The sequence below is a fragment of the Oryzias latipes genome, chromosome 18, assembly GCF_053564925.1.
Source record: "Oryzias latipes strain Hd-rR chromosome 18, Olatipes_Hd-rR_3.1".
Lineage (NCBI taxonomy): Eukaryota > Metazoa > Chordata > Actinopteri > Beloniformes > Adrianichthyidae > Oryzias > Oryzias latipes.
In genome coordinates this window covers 33,450,001-33,469,280 of record NC_136254.1, presented here as the reverse complement: position 1 = coordinate 33,469,280, position 19,280 = coordinate 33,450,001, and the positions used below count along the sequence as shown (strand labels likewise).

General features: G+C 41.5%; 2 protein-coding genes across 2 annotated transcripts; one reads left to right on the top strand and one right to left on the bottom strand.

The window, feature by feature from the left end:
* Positions 1 to 1,197: 1,197 nt before the first annotated feature.
* On the top strand, positions 1,198 to 7,649 carry LOC101156393 (acidic leucine-rich nuclear phosphoprotein 32 family member D). The gene is made up of 7 exons (XM_011473402.4): positions 1,198 to 1,373; positions 4,148 to 4,297; positions 4,384 to 4,506; positions 5,445 to 5,631; positions 5,708 to 5,805; positions 6,707 to 6,776; positions 6,879 to 7,649. The coding sequence occupies exons 1-7, from the start codon at positions 1,320 to 1,322 to the stop codon at positions 6,950 to 6,952; spliced, it is 756 nt and encodes a 251-aa protein (XP_011471704.1). The 5' UTR covers positions 1,198 to 1,319; the 3' UTR covers positions 6,953 to 7,649.
* Positions 7,650 to 8,435: 786 nt separating this feature from the next.
* LOC101156152 (coronin-2A) lies at positions 8,436 to 16,411 on the bottom strand. Its single transcript, XM_078935828.1, has 14 exons — positions 16,039 to 16,411; positions 13,815 to 14,015; positions 13,539 to 13,655; positions 13,257 to 13,406; positions 12,522 to 12,722; positions 12,326 to 12,442; positions 11,902 to 12,006; positions 11,668 to 11,764; positions 10,266 to 10,381; positions 10,098 to 10,188; positions 9,858 to 10,006; positions 8,837 to 8,983; positions 8,694 to 8,762; positions 8,436 to 8,601 (listed from the first exon to the last, which is right to left on the bottom strand). The coding sequence occupies exons 1-14, from the start codon at positions 16,270 to 16,272 to the stop codon at positions 8,536 to 8,538; spliced, it is 1,860 nt and encodes a 619-aa protein (XP_078791954.1). The 5' UTR covers positions 16,273 to 16,411; the 3' UTR covers positions 8,436 to 8,535.
* Positions 16,412 to 19,280: the final 2,869 nt, after the last annotated feature.

Below are 19,280 nucleotides of genomic sequence, written 5' to 3'. Positions count from 1 at the left end.
AATAGACTTTTGCCACAAAAAAAGTATACATTTAAGTCTTGGAAAAAGTACACTATTGCTAACCTGGAGATCAGACTGAGATACAACCTTTAAAGTCCAGTTGCTCTGAGGAACATACAACATGAGATTAAGCCCACTAGACCACCAAACACGTTTCATTTTAGCTAGTCACTGATTTTGTACTCTGTTTTTGCCTCTGTCTGACCGTTTTACTGAAAATGGCACCAACACACCATCAGAACTGGTGTTCCTCAGGTGTCTGTGCTAATCCCCCCACTGACTGAACACTATTGTTGAGGAGAAGCAAAAGAAAGATTTTCTTGAAGAACCTAAAACACTACATTTGGGCTTTAGTACAACTATACCATCTGTGTCTTTTTTTACATCAAATAATATTTTTGTACGATCAAGAAAGAGGAAAGTCACGACCGGAAACTGTAAACGATCGAATGTGGTTTGTTGGTCGACTGGCCGCTAGAGGCGCCGTGGAGCTTTGTTTAGCACACCGCCGTTTCCCTCCTTTTAAAAGTCTAAGCATGATGCCTTCACGAGGTCTCGGAAAACATTGTACGTTACTTTAGCGAAGACAGGAAACGTGCACTAAAATAAAATATACGAATAGATCTACGTATTCATGTTACAGAACGCAGGTTTTACGAAAGTTTCAGTTTAAATAGTTTTGTTGCAGTTAAATAATGAAAGGAGGAACGTCATACTAAGATTAACACATTTTAAAAATCAAACTAAGTAAAAGTGTACAAATATAAAGATTAATTTTGCACACTTATCCAGTTTTACCCAAGTTCAAAAGACGTTTCTGTAACCATAAAAAAATAATTCCATTATTATTTTTTACAGATATATTTCGAAATTCAGATCTTTTTTAAAGCAAGTGAAAGCGACAAACGACTTGACCCACTTTCTACACACGCTTTGAGAACGCTTCAGTTCGCAGTAAAGCCGGGAGGAGAAACGCAGAACAGCGAAAACAGGAAGTCCTTTCAAAATAAACGTCTTCGGCCAAACTGTTCGGAAAAATGTAAATTTCACTCTGTCTTTAAAAGAAACTATCACGAATAAAGACAGTGCGTACTTCGTGAGTTAAATTTGATTTACAATTTTATGTTTAATAATATTAATTGTGATGAAATTTCTATATTCCTCCTCCAGAGTGTTTATTTTGGTAATCTTGTCCGGAAGTGCGTCATTCATAGCTTTGCTAACTTCACTGGAGTGCAGCGTGTTGATGTAGGAGAGGATCTCGGAGAAACAAGTTTTTCGCGTGGCGGACACTCAAACTCGAGCGGAAAACAGAGAAAATGGACATGAACAAGAGGGTTTCGTTAGAGCTGAGGCACCGGTCGCCATCAGAGGTGAGCATTGCGGCCTGTTTTTGGGATTTTTAGCAGCATTTCCTCGGTGTAAACTTGACCGGCAGGAGGAGGAGGGCTGGCGAGCACATGGCGGCGTTATCACAGCGGGTTGGAAAAGTGTAGAAATGTCTATAAAAAGCTCCTTTTCAATTGATTGTTTGGTTTCAGGGGATTTAATTTGCGTCCAGATTGACGCTTCCTTTAACTTCAAAGGCGATATTTCTGATGGCGCGTTTCTCTAACAAAAAAACAACCGTTTTGAATTTTTTTTCTACGTTCCCGCTTACGTCCCATTTCCTGTCGGAAACAAATCGAGGTTTCTGTGTGTGTATGGTTCACTTTTTGCGATCGGATGCTCAGATATTTGCGTAAAAACGACTTAAACGTAGTTTTTTCCACTTTAGAAACCCACAGTAACATTCGCGTCTGTCGGGGCCTGGCTATTACCTGGTTTCTGTTCCATGTTCGGCATAATTTTATGCTGCAGTTCTTTGATTTGTAATTTTTTTTAAACACCCCAACAAAGCAAAATGACACTATCTATCTTTTCAATAGGACATATATAAACCTCAAACCGAGTTGTACTTTGACCCAACAATATAATGTTAAAATAATGTTCCACACTTGTTTGTCTTAAATTATATAATCTGGATATTTACATCATTTTGGAAATCCTCTGATGAAGTATCTGCTCTTTATAAAAGAAACACACTTGAATTTTAAATTTCCGTATGGTGCCAGGAAATAGACGGGCCCGCTGTTCATGACTTGCTAACTGAGGCTAGCTAGCGCGCGTGAGCTAGTTTTAAAGAAAAGCCTTCGCGTGGTTTTTACCGTTACTCTTTTCAGTAGTGAAACCATGTCCTTAATTAAAAAAAACTGTGATTATGGTCTAGTGGGGTAATCCCTGCGCTGCCACGCTGGTGGGAAGCGGCGGTTGCGGGGACAAGAGGCACGCCGCTAACGCAGGAGCGTCACGTGGTTCGGGAGTTTACAAACAGAACGCGGATCCGTCCCAATACGAAACCCCGAGGAGCCTTTTCCACCGGACTCATCTTTTTATGACCTCGTAACTAAAGGTCTTGTTTGGTCTATGAACCGATGACCGTAACCCCCTGAGACTCGGTGAAACTGTGGGGGAATTCTCATAAAAGAGGACCCAGACCGGCAGAAGAAGAGAGTGTCAGATCAATTTTATTATTATTAGGAGGGAAATGTAGATGTAGTAGCAGCACCACAGAAAAAGATAAGAGATAGAATAAATACAAAACACGAAATATACAAGGAAGAAAAGAAAAATCAACAGGCGGGGGAAAAATCATGTGCACTCCAAGGAATGTTACCAGATAACTTTATTTTGAAAGGTTAAACACCATTTGAACAGTCTTTGGGTGTTTCTGTGTTCATCCTAAACCAACAAGCTGTTTCGCCTCCATAACTGCAGGGAATTGTGGGATATTAAATTTTTCTCTTTTCAGTGTAATGCTTTGATGTTTAAAGAAAAAACATTATTGATAAATATGTGATATTATAAATGGAGCAGAATAATTGTAATTATCAGACATAAACTGTTTCTTTTCCCCATCAATAAAAAGTGATTTATAAATGTGTTGAGAAATCCTGTGAGGGGTCGCCGTTACAATTGAGACGGGAAAGATTTTATGCCTGATGCCCTTCCTGACACAACCCTGTATTTAATCGGTCCCCCAAAATTAAAAAAAATACTTGTTTTTTAAGGTCATTATTGTTATGTTTTTAAACATGTTGGTGTTTTGGTTGGGACTGTTCATCCAGATCTGGTGTTTAGATGCTGAAGGAGATTTAAAAACACAAAGAAACCTCCTTTCATTGCTGCTAGTTTTATTTTGAAGGGCTGTTTTTAAGGAACCCCTTCATCAATGGAGGACCAGAGGTTCAGACAAACCCCAGCATGAGTTTTAAGACTCCCCAATGTCTCACGGGGGAGGATGTCCTGGCCGCATAGGAGGGGCGCCGTTAAAAGCCATAAAAGACTGTACCACCGGTGGGGGTGGGGGTCCGTCTCATTAGCATCATATAGAAACCAACCAGACTTGATGATTTGTTCTAAAACAGTTTTTTTCTGTTTGTTATTAAAGTTTTTATGTAAATAAAATAAAATGCAGGAGAAATAGTTTCATCCACGCGTTACTCTCTTCCATTTTGTGAACCAACCCACTTTTCTTCATTTGGTTTAGTTATTATGTCTAAAACAAATGACTGAGCCCCCCCAGTCTGCACCGTGAGGGTAAAGGGAGGGGGCAGAACTGAATTTTACCTGAGACCGCTGAAATCTCAAACTTCATCTTCAAGAATAAAATACCAGTATCTTCTAGTGTCGCTATTTCACAATAAAAGCTTCAAATCAAAAGATATTTTCCGTTGTCGCCCCCCCCCCCCCCCCCCCCCCCGTGAGCTTTTTACAGCGTTGAACACATGGAAGATACCAAAAAGTCTGGTTTATAATACTATGTTTACTTCTTTTATCATCAGTCAGTATAAATTATTTAAAAGCTAAAAGTCAAACAAGGGGAAATGCATCTTCTGCTCTAATTCATAATTTAATGAAGAATCTGAACAAATGTTAACTTTTTTATGTTCTCTTCTTCTTTAAAGCTTTTCTGTTTAGTGACTCGGTTCAGGAAAACACGAGTTGATCTGTGCAGCTTCTTTGAACGTCCTCCAGCTCACAGGATGACACTGTTTCTCTGGTGTTTGTTGATGCAGTAGACGGGTTCTGTGTTTGGTCTCGTCAGGTCCATGAGCTGGTTCTGGACAACTGCCGCTCCGGCGACGGGAAGATGGAGGGGATCACGGAGGAGTTCTCCAACCTGGAGGTGCTCAGCCTCATCAACGTGGGTCTGACCAGTATGGCGGGAATCCCCAAACTGGACAAACTGAAAAAGGTCGGTCCGGCTCCCTGGGGCGGGCGGGTTCGGTTCTGGTCGATCATCACCAGAGCAAAGGCTGATGGTCCGTCTGTCTTCTGCAGCTGGAGCTGAGCGACAACAGGATATCGGGAGGGTTGGAGGTTCTGGCGGAGCGGCTGGTCAACCTGACGCACCTCAACCTGAGCGGGAACAAGTTCAAAGACATCAGCACGCTGGAGCCGCTGGTGGGTGGAGCTTAATGTGCAGATGTGCTGCTGTGACGGACGGCATGTAGTTGAATGAAGCCGTAAAAACAGGAGGCAGGTTCAACAGGTATTTAAAGGAAGGAGATACAAAGCAGTAAACCTGTAGAGACTCGTTGAACCACAAACGTGCAAACATGAATTTGTTGGAGTGAGTACCGGTTCACACCAGCAGGGGGCGCAGTTGCCCCACAAACAGCATCATCAAAGTCAGCTTTATTGTCAAATATGCTGCATAAAGAAGACCTACAGCACAGATGAAATGACTGTCCTCCACCCCCACACTGTAAATAAACTAAATAATAAAACAACAGTTATAATGAGAAGAAGAACAGTAATCTAAATAGTGCAACAGAGCAATGAGATGTTTAAAGTGACACCAATGCTAAGAGCAGTAAGTAGATGAGTCTTTGGTGAAGAGGATGTTCTGAACATGAGTGAAAGTCTTCAGTGTGAGTTTGTAGCAAGTGGGGGTGGGGGGTGAGTTTCCTTATCTCCTGGTGGAGGAACCCGTCCTGGTGTCTGCTGGTTCTGGTCTGGAGGCGCAGCGGTCTCCTCCATGATGGCAGCAGAACAGAAGTGTTTGGTGTTGAAATGGGCTGCAAACGCTACAGAGCACTGTTTTAGGGGGAAACACAACCACTAAAAATGCCTTTTTCTGAGAAATTTTATTCTGAAACATAAATTTATTTTGGATTTGCTCAGTTATTTGAAATGGATTTTTAATTTTTCTGTTAGCTTTTTTAGAAACAAAAGTTTCCAAGTTTCAATTTATTGATATGTTATCAGTTTTTTTGTGGTTTTATTGTTTTTAGCAAACACAAAAAGACAAATAGTTTTAATGTGGAGATTTGGCGCCGCCTGCTGGCGCCGTCCATATTGCGGTTTGGTGACCTGACGCGACCCCGTGTGCCCCACAGAAAAAGCTGCCTCAGCTGAAAAGTCTGGACCTGTTCAACTGCGAGGTCACCAACCTGGCCGACTACAGGGACTCCATCTTCAAGCTCCTCCCCCAGCTCACCTACCTGGACGGCTACGACGTCAACGACCGCGAGGCGTCCGACTCTGAAGGCGAGGGAGACGGCGTCGACGATGAGGGCGAAGAAGGTGAGGAGGGCGGGGCAAAGACGCAACGCGGACGATGTTCAGGTTGTTGACGTTTACCTAAATGTTTGCGCCGCAGAGGGGGAGTCGGAAGACTTTGAGGATGAGGAGGAGGAGGACGAGGAAGATGTGGTGGCTGAGGATGATGATGAAGATGACGACAGCGCAGACGATGAGGTTTGTTGTTTTATTTTACGGAGGCGTAAACACTTCTTTAAGAAATGTTTGATCTAAAGAGTTTTATTTGATCTACAGAAAAACTGAAGTTTAGGAAAATGTGATTCCTGAAGTGCAAATAAAGAAAAACGTTCAAACATGACTAAGTTCACAAAATGTGTTTTATTGTGAAAAACCAAGAATGCCAAATTTAGTAGCTTTTTTTCCAATTCATTTTTTATCTTTTTAACTGCTGTTCTTTGCTGCTTCCCACAATTCGCAAACAAAATATCATTATTTTCTTTTAAGTAATATCTATAATTGTTTGACTCGTTTTTCCCTCTAATTGGTTTTTAAAAGTAATTGTTAAAAATTTAATTATTTAAGCTGCACAGCATTTTTCCTTTTTATTCTTTAGAACTTGTAAAAATAATGATTTGAAAAAATACATTTGCATTAAAATCCTTAAAGTTTTTATTTTATATACACAAAAAATGACTATTAGGAAAATATAAATGAAATAAATCATAGAACGCTAATTAAGTACAAAAACATTTAAAATATACTTTATTTATTTTCCAAATTTGTCAGCTTTTATTGTTTTCTCTCAATTTTATTAATTTATGTTTCGGTTTCTGTTAATCGCTGCGACACAATAAAAATAACATGAAATAAAATTGTCTTATGAACTTTGAAATACCTGAAGAATAATTTTTAATCAAACTTTTGTGTCCTTTAAATATTCATTTAGACATTTATTTGCTTTAATTTTACATTTTCAAAACATGTATTCTACATTATTAAGGTTTTATTTAACGAAATAAAGATGTTTAAAAATGTCTTAATGGATAACCGTAATGTTTTTGGAGAAATCTGTATTTAATTTGTATATAAAAGAAATGTTTGTCTGGTTTTCCTGTAGGACGGAGAGGTCAACGGAGATGTGGACAGCGAGGACGAAGACGAGGATGAGGAGGACGAGGATGAGGATGGTGAGTGAGGAAGACCCTGTTTTCCGTTTCCTTAGCAACCAGAGGTTCAGCAGGAAATGATGTCATCTGGGAAAGAAAATCTGATCATCTTTCCGTCTGCAGATGAAGACTCGTCTCCCGTCAAAGGAGAGAAGAGAAAGAGAGACCCTGAAGACGAGGATGAAGAGGAGGACTGAGCTCCACTGGACGCCCACCTGACCTCTGACCCCACCCCCCTCTGGGCTGCATCCCGTCCCCCAGCGCCCCCCCTCACACCTGAACCGAAAAACATTTCAATCTTTTTTTTTTTACAAACATTTAACTAAAAAGAACAAAAAATTAAGACCAAAACGTGACTTTTTTTGTTTGGTAACTATAGAAATTCCCAATTTTTTTTTTTTTTTTCATCTTGATGAAGCAAACATGAAATTTCGGATCAAACTTGAACGCCGCGTCGCCTCAGAACCTTTGGAATCAGAGAAAAACGTTGAAACTTCCCATCTTTTTCTAGTGTTCCCTTTGTTATCGGCACAGATGACGTCATCTTTCCGGATGTTTTTTTGTTTTTGTGCGGTCCAGGTGCGTCTCCCTCCCCTCCCCCCCTCCCCCGCAGCCGTGCGCTCAGGGCAAACTCTGTTCTCTTTGCCAGCAGAGCTTTTTAACGTTTTCCTGTTTGTCTGTTTTCTTGCAGAGGTTATTTTTGTTCAGGTTCATTTGTCTGGAGACTCCGCCCCCCTCCCCCTATCTTTTCTTGTCCCCCCACGCCTTGATTTCTTCAACCTCCAGTTATTTTGTTCACACTGACTTACTTGTTTTTTTTTTTTTTTTTTACTTTCTGTAAGTTAAATAAAAACATGCGAAAAAGGACTTTGTAAATAAAATCTTAACATTTTGCTTCGCTGGTCTCTGCTTCTTTACACAGTCAGGTGTGATGATGCGTTCAAGGCCCGTGTGTTTTTTTACTCAACACTGAAATATGGCAACACATTAGCAGATGTTTGTTGTTTATGTCTGTCGAGTTGCTAAACAGATCTTTTATTGTCTCGTTTGTTGATTGAATGATTGGTTTATTTCTGGATATTTCTCTTTTTTTTGCAGCTCATGTTATAATACAAACTGACCAATTAGACACCTTAGTAAAAGTAGGCGGAGTCTGTTGGCCTTTCAAAAAGCTAGCTTTTCATTGGCGAGAGTGTTTACCGTGGAAATGTGGACTCCACTGAACTCGGACCGATCGCTGTTTATTGATGATTTCTGGCTCCAACATGGCGCTATCTGATCGCAAAAAAATGGTACCTGAATTGACTTCATTTGGTTGGAGCCGGTATCTGTGGGTGACGCCGCACTCACTCCAGTTCTCATACAGTCATACATTTAGGCTCCGCCCCTGCTTCTAGTTTTTTTTGGGCTTTCCCTTAAATCCAGGCGATGCTGATGGAGGATTTAATAATGTTTGTCAGCTGTAACGCTACAACAATGACAGGTTTTCCTGAGGATGGGGGTCGTCATGGAAACCCGCCACGAATGTGGAGCAGACTCCCGTTGGTGAATGTGGACTTAAATCCCCAAGGAGTCAAACTTCAGGAGCCTTCAGCATGATCTCCATGTTCTTCTCACGGAGGAGCTCGCCGATTAGAGGGCGGAGCCACCTGTTCATGAACAAACAGTAGGAAGGCGGTCCCCAGAGTTCTGCTGTTTATTTCTGCTTCACTGCAAACGGTGGAGACACAGATGTGAGAAGACTCGGTTCCTCCAGGTCCACAGACCAGCAGCAGCTCAGTCAGAAGTTGGCCCTCATGTGGTTCCTGTAGTTCTTGATCTCCAGTTCCAGCTGAAGAATTCTCACCTGCAGACAGAAACACCTGATTGAGCTGGATACAGGGGAAGCAGGATCACCTGCCGGTGGACCTCTGGTTCTGGTTCTGGTGGTGCCGCCACCTCCTTCTGGGTCAACTCCATCCTCAGCTCTCTGATCCGGTCCTGCTGCCTGTAGAACGCCTGCAAGAGCTGAAAGGGAAACGGCGTCAGAGTTTACTGCTCTGGCGCTTTGTGCCGCGGCGTTCTTTGGAAAGCCCTCTGACCTCCTGGTCGCTTGGCGGTGGGGGGGTCTCCAGGGGCTCGCAGCAGTGCGTCCACAGAGGGAGCTGCGTCCCGTCCGGCTGCCACTCTGACAGGTCGTCTTCGGGGTATTTGGCGTCCTGGTAGGACAGCTGCTCCTCCAGGAAGGCCTCGGTGTGAAAACACAAAGGTTTAGCCCCGCCCCCCCAAAGACCACCTTCTGCTTCAAATGTCACTTTTTAGCAATAAAAAGGAAATAAAGACAATAAAATAAATGGATCAAGTCTATTTAAGTTATTGAATTTATTACTAATTTTTTTGTTTTTTGCTTTCAGTTTTCAAATTGAAACATGTTTTTACTGTGAAAACCACTTCGCGTTACATGTTAATGAAAACACTTTGTAATTAATTTCTTAAATCAAACTTTATTTATAAATTAAATAGAAAATTTAATGAAAAAAATTTCTTCTGTGGTTCATTTAATTTTTTCAAACTATTTGTATTTAATGTTTATTCTGTATTTTTTTGTGACTAAGTAAAATTACCAAAAAGCTTAAACTCAAAGTTAAAACTGACCCCAAGTCTCACACCTACAGGAGGGGTGGAACTTTGATACAGACCCTACCACCTTTTAGACTGTCAGTCAGGAAATCCTGTTATTTTGGTTTTTGGCTTCACCCCGCTGTGGGTTTGAACCCTCTGTTTCTGAAATTGACAAACAGGACTGAATTTGGGTTTGATTGTGTGTTTGGGGGGTTACGTTTTCAAAATCAGCTGTTTCATTCATTAGCGTTTAGATTTGGGGCCATTTGATTGGGTGGGTGGACCCAACAACACTCTTTTTGTGGTACCAACAGGTTGTTGAGGTGGGCGGTGTCATGTCTAATGTGGCCGCTCCACTTCACACTGCGCACCCATTCTATTGGACAGAAATGACATTGAGTCTTTTCTGCAGTTTTTCGTTCCTGCATGACCCCACAACTGAATCAGCGGTTGGTTGAGTCCATGACAGAACTGAAACCGCGGACATCCGTGGTGGTCTACCAGCTCTATGATGTCCTGGTCTCCAGTCTCAACAGCAGCAGGCGGAGCCAACATGAACGCAATCGGCCTCAGACGACCGTTGGCGGAGGAGACCTCCGCGTAAGGGTTTTCTGGTTTGATCTCAGGATTGAGGGACATCAACACTGGATCTGAGGAGAGGTTGAGACTGGTGTCACACTGTACCACAGCACCATCTGCAGATGAATCCATCAGCAGGTTGGGTGTATCGTGGTCACAGACCCCTGTTGATCCCCAGGAGCCACTCCCTTGCCGTCACAGCCGCATGGTTTCCAGCCGTCGGCGGGTAAAGATCCTCCTGGAAAACCTCTGACTGGAAAAGCAGGACAGACCGTGAACATCTGACGTTCTGTCTTCTTCATTAGAAGTGGAGGGCAAGACCGTCTCAACCTTTTTTCGTGGCACGATCATGGACAGTGGCCCCACCAGGTCTTTAACAGCAATCAGTCGGTAGAACCGGAAGACCTCGCACCCCATCACGTCCAGGCCGCGTTTGGGCATCACTCCTGCAGTCGCGTCGGACATGAAAGGCAGAAAACATCAAGTGATACACACGCTCAGATCCCTGAGGAACCACTCAGACTCCGTGTTCAGGGGGTGACGGTTCAGCCCATATGTGGGCCACTTCCTGACCACTTCTAACTAGGGATGGGTACCAAAACTTGGATGAAGGGGCTTCGTTTCAGACACGTCAATCCCTTTCATTCTAATCAGTTTTCCTGTACTATTCTAGCCATTCATTTTATCTCTCTAGTGATGGTGGGCGGGCTCATATCAGAATGGACGTGGCCATGAGGGTGGACAGAGTCAAAGTGAGCAAAGGTTAGGATTTAAAGGAAAAGATGCCAATTTTAGTAACAAGTTCTCCAAAGTGTTCCTGACCAGAAGAGGTGCTCTCCTTCATGCTGTTACGCTGCTTCATCACACATCAGTGTTTATGGAAAAAACTGGAGGGATTTGTTTTCATTTTTTTAAGCAGCTTTTACGCACCAGAACCGTTTCAAAAGAACCAGTTTGGCACCGGAACAGGATAAAATCCAAAAGGTACCATCCCTACTTCAAACAAATACGTTCCTTCATTTTTACCACATTTTCATTCTAAACCCCAGAGCCCCATGTGACAACAAAAAGACCACGCCCCCATTTGGGGCAGAGCTTAAATATAAAAAGGAAAAATATAAAACATTTTAGGTCAAATTACATGTTTAAAAGCTGAAAAAATTAAATATTAATAGATTAAAAGTTAATTACTTAATTCTGAATTAGCTTAAATAGTTATACAGCAACACAAAATGGATTCAGAGAGAAATGCAAAACTAGAAATGTCAAATGAATCCTGAATGAGCTGAAAAATGGTGTTTCCAAGTAATCAATAAAAATGCCAAAAGAATCAGTACATTTAGTTAAACAAGAAAAAAAATATATAAAAAGAATTTAAAATGGGGTCAATAGTAAAATCTACCAAATTAAAAGCTTAAAATTGAATAATTTATCTTATAATCTTATAACTGTAAAGAAACAAAAACCAAGATAAATTGAAGCAAAAGAGATCCAGTTCTGAACATCTGCTGAGGTTCTTTTCTCACAAAAATAACAGAGGTTTGAAGGATGAAAGGAGGTTTTTTCAAAGAGAGCAGAACCTCTAGGAATAAAAACAGAACATTTAGAGCCTCCATCTCCTAAAGAAGCTGAACATTTAGATCCCTGATTGGTTGATAGTTCAGACGTTGGTCATCAGAGTTATTGGAAAAGTGTTGCAGAAATCTCTGTGATGGACGGGTGCGGTTCTGACCCAGGCCTTTCTGCGGCAGCACGGATCGGTACTCGTTCAGGAAGCTGATGAAGGGTTTCTCTGCGCTCAGCTCATAGAAGCGGATGTTCCCGTCTCCCTGAACACAGACAAAGACCAGAGAAAAACTGCTCACTTTCAGCCATGAACGTCTTTCACCCCATTCCCTTTGCAGGTACAGTCTTTGACAAATAAACGTAATGTGTGCAGAGAAAGTGTAGACATGGTTGCAGTGACCTTTCCAGCCAGGTAGAGCATGTGTGTGTCTGGGTCGTAGAAAGGGAAGAGGACTCCTGCAGATCCGTCTAGATCTTCCTCGTATAAAGGCTCTGATAAATCCTCCTGCACACAAAGAAAAACGTTCAGCTACTGCTGTAAAAAATCTATTTATTTAACCAGAAAAATCCCTCTGAGATCCACAGATGTCTTTGTTAAAGGCCACGAGTCAGATTACAACCCAACCAAAGACATTTCATTGGAGTAATACCATACAAAATATGGAGAACGGTCAAATGTCAATGATTTTACTTCCAAGTCCTTCAAAAAAGCATCAAACCAGTGTTGTGAGATGTGTTAGATAAACTGCCCTTTGCAGAGAATTCCATGTGTCAAACCCCATGATCAGAGGTCAAAGTGGAATATATAGAGGAAGGGGTCTTACTGCATCCCAGAGGACCATCTGTCTGTGCCTCCATGAGGAACTCCCCGTGGACAGGAGCATCTTCAACCCGTTGATGTACAAAACCTTGTTGGCGCGGTGGGACTTCCAGCTGGACACCTGCAGAGGCAGAAACGTCTGCAGAACAGCTCCCCCAAGAGGACAAACACAGAAACAAACACTCCTCAGATTCCAGCACCTGGAGAATCTTTCCCGCCCGCGGATCCAGGACTCGAACTCGTCTGTCCTTGGACGTGACCGCCAGTCTGCTGCCATCACTGTTGAAGCTGACGGACAGCAGCAGGGCTTCAGAGGGGTATCGGTGGTGGACGGGCATCAGGATGACCCGGACTGGATGCAGAATAACTGCGCCAGCCTGAGAGATATCCCAGAGAAGAACCTGACGCATGGAGAGAGCATGGAAGATGATTATCAACGTGTTTTTTAAAGTCTGAGTTGAGCAATCCACACGTTTCCTGTTGACATTTGGTTTATGCAGATGCTGGTTTGACATATTTTTGTATTTCAAAACATTGGTGACTCTCTGATAGTGTAGCCCTTTTTAACAGCCAAAACAAGAAAGAAAAGGAAAAAGATGCCCTTTAAATATCCTTTAAACTCACATAACAATAGTTGATTTAAACAAAGCCTAAACAGTTTATGATATTTAATTTTAAACTCATGTTTTAAAGGGTTTCTTCTTGTATACACATAGTAGAATTTATTTGCTTTTATTTGAGCAAAATAAATCATAACCCAGCAGATATTTTATGCAAAAGTGTAAAAAACGTGTGAAACAAACATCCAAATCCCTTCACTCTGACTTTATACTTTCTTTTTTTAAGTGTGAACTAAACTCCATCATTATATTTATCCCGTTTCCTGAATCCACCTGAATCTCAGCTCAATTTTCAGAGTTACTGTGCCGTCACACCTTGTAGTCGTAGGCGGAGCTAAGCAGTAGATTCTCAGCGGTTGGGTGCCATTCGATGATGGCCACCCTCCTGGAGTGAGCGACCAGGGTCTTCCTGGCTTTGGTGAGGTTCTGCTGGAGACCAAAAGCCGGAATATCCCAGATCTTTACCTGGGTACAACAATGGAATGGATGACATCAGCTAAACTGGCTTAAAAGCTAAAAAATGAAAGCCTTCATTGCATTTAAACCCATAGGTTTAGATCTTGGGATCTGAGATTTTAACATCTAAAAAAAACATACGGTGCAGTCCTCTGAGCACGAGGCGATGCTGTAATCATCAAACGGGTTCCACTTGATGTCCAGAACTCTTCCTCTGTGGCCACACACCCTGGGGTGCTGAGGAACTACTCTGCCCGTCTGAACAGGAGGTTATCATTAGATTTCACTCATTTTAGTAGCAATAAAATCACAAAAATGCATTTATCTGTGATTTTGTTCGGCTTTTAATCACATCTAATCACACTAATATCGGTACGTTTTAGGCCTCTGTTAGGTGAGGAACGTTAGCTTTCATACGTGATGGATTGGCAGGACTAAAAAACACCCTCCCGCTGTGCACTCTGTCACCACGGCGATGAAGCACGGATTGGCTGAGCAGTAGTGGTTGTCGTGGACGCTGTGTGTGATTGGCACCCCGTCGTAGCTGTGCTCCCTGGTGGCAGCTTTCCCGAAGACGTGACGAAACTTTGAGCCTCGGAGAGACGAACACCACGACATCTGGAAGACGGAAACACAAAAAAGTTGTTTACAATGAAGGACTTTGGCCAATCATGAGAACAAAGAAAACTGTAAATTGAAGAGGATAATGATGGGGAAAAGACTGAAAGGGATTAAAACAATAATGTCAGGTGTCAGAGACAAAACAATGTTAGGTCCTTAACAGGGAATGGCTGGCTGTGGGTCCAAAACAAAAAACTGACATTTTGGGCCTCCTATAACATGAAGTACTAGTGGGTACTTCCTATTTGGAAGGTGAGGGGGGAGAGTTAGTGAGTCCAGTTCTCATATACAGTTAATGGTCATGATATCCATCGTGCCAGTGTATGTGTGTGTCTGTTTGTGTTTTTATATACTTATGGGGACCACAGTCAGGAAACATCTAATTTGGACCTTCTGATCCACTGAGACTTTCCAGTCCAGGAGGTTTTCAGAGGTCAGTCTTGTGGCCAAAACTAAAACTGTCTCTCAGTCGTCTCCATCCAGACTATCCTGGAAAATACTGGCTGTTCTGGTGAAATATATATCCCTGTACAAACAGTTGCAGGTCAAAGTGTGTGTGTTTTTGTCTACTTATGGGGACCACAGTCAGGTACCATTCTGGTCCTCGGAGACCTTCAGGTCTAGTCGTTTTTAGAGGTCAGTCTTTTATCAAGGGTCATGGCTAAAACAAAAATCATCTCTGTCATCTACATTCAGACTGCCCTGGAAAAAATAGGCTGTGTCGATGAAATATGTCTCCCTGAACAAACACATAGTAGTGAATATGTGTGTGTTTTTGTGTAAACGTAGGGACCACAGTCAGGTACCGTCTCATTGGGACCTTCTGGAAAATGAAGAGCTTCTGGTCCAGGAGGTTTTCAGAGGTCAGTCTTGTGGCCAAAACTAAAACTGTCTCTCAGTCGTCTCCATCCAGACTATCCTGGAAAATACTGGCTGTTCTGGTGAAATATATATCCCTGTACAAACAGTTGCAGGTCAAAGTGTGTGTGTTTTTGTCTACTTATGGGGACCACAGTCAGGTACCATTCTGGTCCTCGGAGACCTTCAGGTCTAGTCGTTTTTAGAGGTCAGTCTTTTATCAAGGGTCATGGCTAAAACAAAAATCATCTCTCTGTCATCTTGATTCAGACTGCCCTGGAAAAAATAGGCTGTGTCGATGAAATATGTCTCCCTGAACAAACACATAGTAGTGAATATGTGTGTGTTTTTGTGTAAACGTAGGGACCACAGTCAGGTACCGTCTCATTGGGACCTTCTGGAAAATGAAGAGCTTCTGGTCCAGGAGGTTTTCAGAGGTCAGTCTTGTGGCTAAAACTAAAATCGTCTCTCAGTCTTCTCAATCCAGACTGTCCTGGAAAACAATTGGCTGTTCTGCTGAAATGTATATCTCTGAACAAACACATGGAGGTAAAAGTGGGTGTGTTTTTGTGTGCATGTGTGCACCAGACCATAATCTCATAATTGTGTTGTGGAACGCCAGTGGCTGCATTATCTGCTCTAATCAATAATGCAATCAGTTGCCTTTTAAAATCATATCAATAATACATAGTCCCAGGTAACTTTGTTTTTGCTGACACATATTTGGAATATTCAACTTAACCAATAAGACAAAAGTTTTATGTGTTTTTTTAATTTTGCTGTATCTCTCAAAAACAACCTATGCTTACTACACACCTAAAATGTTTTCATTTTTGATGTTTTTGATTTAATTCTTTCTTTTTTCATTAGGGTTAGGGTTAGTTGCATAAAAATATTATTTGAACAATGCAAAGTATAGAATGAAGTAAATTAGGATCCTCAGATTTAAAGGACCCGATGAGCTAAAACACAGAAAATGAGTCCAGTGGAAAAAACTTGTAAAAGTTTAAGGGTTCTGGTTTGTGTAAATGCATCCAGTTGTTGATATTTATGGTTTCATGGCTGAAACAACTGGAGTCTTGAATTAACAAATGAACTTACATTGATTATCTCTGAATGTAACTTTAAAAACACTCATTTAAAAGAAATCTTTGTTTCTTACCTTAGGTAATGATATGTGATGAGGCGTTAGTGTCCACCCTTCAGGCAGACCAGTGGTTGTGCCTCTGAGCGTCCTCTTGCATGAACCTTTGAGCTTCTCTGACTTTGTTTCTGTGTTCCCTCTTGATCCATGACGTCTGGCCTCTGCTTCCACATTAGTGGAGCCGTTTATGCACGGCTGCTCGCACACAAATGCCCCCCGACAAGATGATACCGCTGCAGCACACACGTGCATTTACATGCAAATGAAGCTACAGGGGGAGTCACGGGTGTCATTGAAAGGGAGTCCTTTGGAAAGCACAAGTGATTTAGAGAAAAAGATCTCCTTTAAATTCCCTCTAGTGTCTAATCTTCTACAATACATATTAAAGCTGCACGGGTCTACAGTACTGAAAAAAAAGTTTCTTGTTATTTTATTAATGTTTAGTGAGAGAAAGTGGAAGATTTTCAACTTAAAAGACTGTCTGAAAAAAAGTTCACAGGAAAAATCAGTAAGGAACAGTTTTCTATAAAAGAGAGATTTTTCAAAAGCAAACCTAAAAAAAGAGTTATTGTACTAATGAACAACTAGTGAAAAAAGAAAAAACAACTTCCAAACAAACGTAAAAAAGGTTTAACTGAGTGTTATTGGCCTTACTTTTAAAGTTTTAATTAGTTTTCCAACCTCTCATTTATGTTGTCTAAAAGTTTCCCTTGAAGTGATTAGGAATCGAACTCCTGGTTTGCAGGTGAACTGACTTCACTTCAGTTACCTGAGCTTTCAATCCAACTACAAAGAGGAAGAGGTGAACGTTTGCCCTTTTTCTGCTGTCATCTCTGCTGCCTCAAGTGGTCAACCTACGGTGGCCCTGTAGTCCAAACCACACCAACAAATCCCTCAATGCAAAAACACATTTAAGATCACAGCAACAATTAAAAAGCAAAACAAATAATTAAAATAACAACATGTTAGATACAAACTTAAACACCAGAAGGCAAAACACAATTACAAAAATGAAACAAAATAAAAATTAAAAACAAAAATAATTTCCAACTTTTTCAAAATGAAATTAGAAAAAGCAAAACAGAACAAGAAACTGGAAAAGGTAGGACACATGGGACATCGGTGATTGGAAGATGACCTTAGAGTTTCAAAGTCTGAGTTATAAAGATGACCAAAAACACACACGTTCTTTCTTAACATTTTTTTTTTTATTTTTTAACAGAAAAACTGCTTGTAGTAGTTAAGACAGAAGAAAAATATTGAAATCAGGTTTAAAATGCATCAATAATTTTAATTGGAATACAGTATACCTTAAACATTATGTAATTAATCTTTAAATCACACATTAGCTGAGTAAAAATGCATTCTATTGGCAGTAAAGACGTTCTGCTTTTTGCTGCACAGACACAAAAAGTTGTTTAAAGCAGAATTAAAAGGGTCTAAAGACTTTCATGTTAGCTGAACACATAAATGTGGCCTTACTCCTCCAAACAAAGAAAACTGTTCTGAAAAACGTGTCTATGCAAATTAAATCATAGAACATTTAATTCATCAATGCTGCATCACTAGCATTAAGAAAACCTTTGTTTTCATCTGTGTTCTGTCTTTAAAGCCGTTGTGTCCTACAGTAGCAGCAACACACAAGTTTGTCAGTAAAAATTAATATGTTGCCTGGAAATCATCTTTATGAACTCAATCAAATAAACATTTTTTCCTTTCCAATTTTTGCAATTTTCTATGATTCTAGAAAATCTAACATTATAGATGCATGATATACCATGAAGCTAAAAGCAAAGCAATGGGCTAAACACAATGAAAGATTTCAAGTTATTGGACATTGGAACAAAGGCCTCAACAAAGCTGGAAAGTTAGTTACAATCCTGAATTTGAAATGCTGAAGACCTTGTTTATAATTGGCTTTTACATTAAGAATTTGATCAGAAGGATATACAGTCCCCTGTGATCAACAATTACATCTTTGAAGAAAGTACCGTAATTTCTGGACTATAGAGCGCACACGATTACAAGCCGCACCCACCCATTTTCACGTGTTTAACTTCTTTTGAACATACACAAGCCGCGTCAGAGTACAAGCCGCATGCATTAGGCAAGATGGTCATCCTGACAGATCATGTCCTGACTCCCAGACTAAGTGCAATTCATTAGCACATTGTGGGAGGAGACAGCCTTGCCTCAGGCTCATGTATTTGAATACACCCACATCTGCCAAACAGCATGGACCTCTATTTTGTTCACCAGTTCCTCAGTTATGTTTTTTTTATTGTATTTTTCTTACTTTTTTTTTAACTTATTGACAATCTAGGTATCATACATAAAATTACAAACAGTAACCATATAATCAACATTACATCCCTCAGTTATGATGAGGGAATTTACATCCGCGATCCCCCATTTCCCATGAGTCTTAGGGGCTAAAGGCGGGTCTAACCCGGCTCGCCACACTGTTGTATGTGTTTAAGAATGAGCAAGGAGCAGCAGTGGATGGAGGGGCGAACGGAAGAACAGCTCTCCTTCCGCTTGTGTCGCGGCAGCATTATGGGAGTAACAGGGCTGGTTAAAAAAAACCACCAGTAAAAAAAAGCAGCGGCGACTGAAAAGCGCGCGCCTTCACGCGGCACGTACGTCAGAAGTTTCCTTCCACAACAAACACTGTTGCTCTGCGGACGCCTATGCGCTCCGTGCTCGCCCCGCGCGCTCCTTGTCTCCCCTTCCTATCTTCTCCGACACCCCTGGCAAGGGAGGAGCGCTTCGTCCCCATTGCGCCGGTGGACGGAGCGAATCGTGTCTGTGCGGAGCAATCGGACTTAATACTGTACGTTTTGTGGATGAAGGGCGAGGGAGGATGCGTTGTTACGTGTGAGAGCCTTCAGACTGCCATCGGCCCCCCAGCTCAATGTGAATGAGCAGCAGGAGAACATGTCTCCAGCTCACACGGAGGCTGTGAGCTTTTCAAAGCAAAATTACGCTCAGTCCTTAGAAACCGTTAAAAACGATCACGTCAATCTGTGTTTCCAGTCGTATCCCGACAAAATAAAGGCCGGTGTTATTCCCACATATTTACATGCAGCCAAGCTGCAGATGGCAGCTTTTCCCGCATTGATTCATGTTCATCCAGGCTAAATGTTGTTGTTAGCGCCTGTTAGCCTTCACCTAACCGTTCTTCCGGCTTCGTTCTGCCACAAAAAAGCACTGACCACACAGATTAAAAATAAAATGATGAGCGAACAGGCGATTCATAA

What these genes read in the sequence shown, in the direction of transcription:
- LOC101156393 (XM_011473402.4), top strand. Translation starts at nt 1,320, where the DNA reads ATGGACATGAACAAGAGGGTTTCGTTAGAGCTGAGGCACCGGTCGCCA. An exon ending in GGCACCGGTCGCCATCAGAG is followed by an intron (nt 1,374 to 4,147) that starts GTGAGCATTGCG and finishes TGGTCTCGTCAG; the next exon opens with GTCCATGAGCTGGTTCTGGA. An exon ending in TCAGCACGCTGGAGCCGCTG is followed by an intron (nt 4,507 to 5,444) that starts GTGGGTGGAGCT and finishes TGTGCCCCACAG; the next exon opens with AAAAAGCTGCCTCAGCTGAA.
- LOC101156152 (XM_078935828.1), bottom strand. Translation starts at nt 16,272, where the DNA reads ATGCACGTGTGTGCTGCAGCGGTATCATCTTGTCGGGGGGCATTTGTG. An exon ending in CGTGCTCAGAGGACTGCACC is followed by an intron (nt 13,407 to 13,538) that starts GTATGTTTTTTT and finishes TGTTGTACCCAG; the next exon opens with GTAAAGATCTGGGATATTCC. An exon ending in GCTGCCGCAGAAAGGCCTGG is followed by an intron (nt 10,382 to 11,667) that starts GTCAGAACCGCA and finishes ACGCGACTGCAG; the next exon opens with GAGTGATGCCCAAACGCGGC.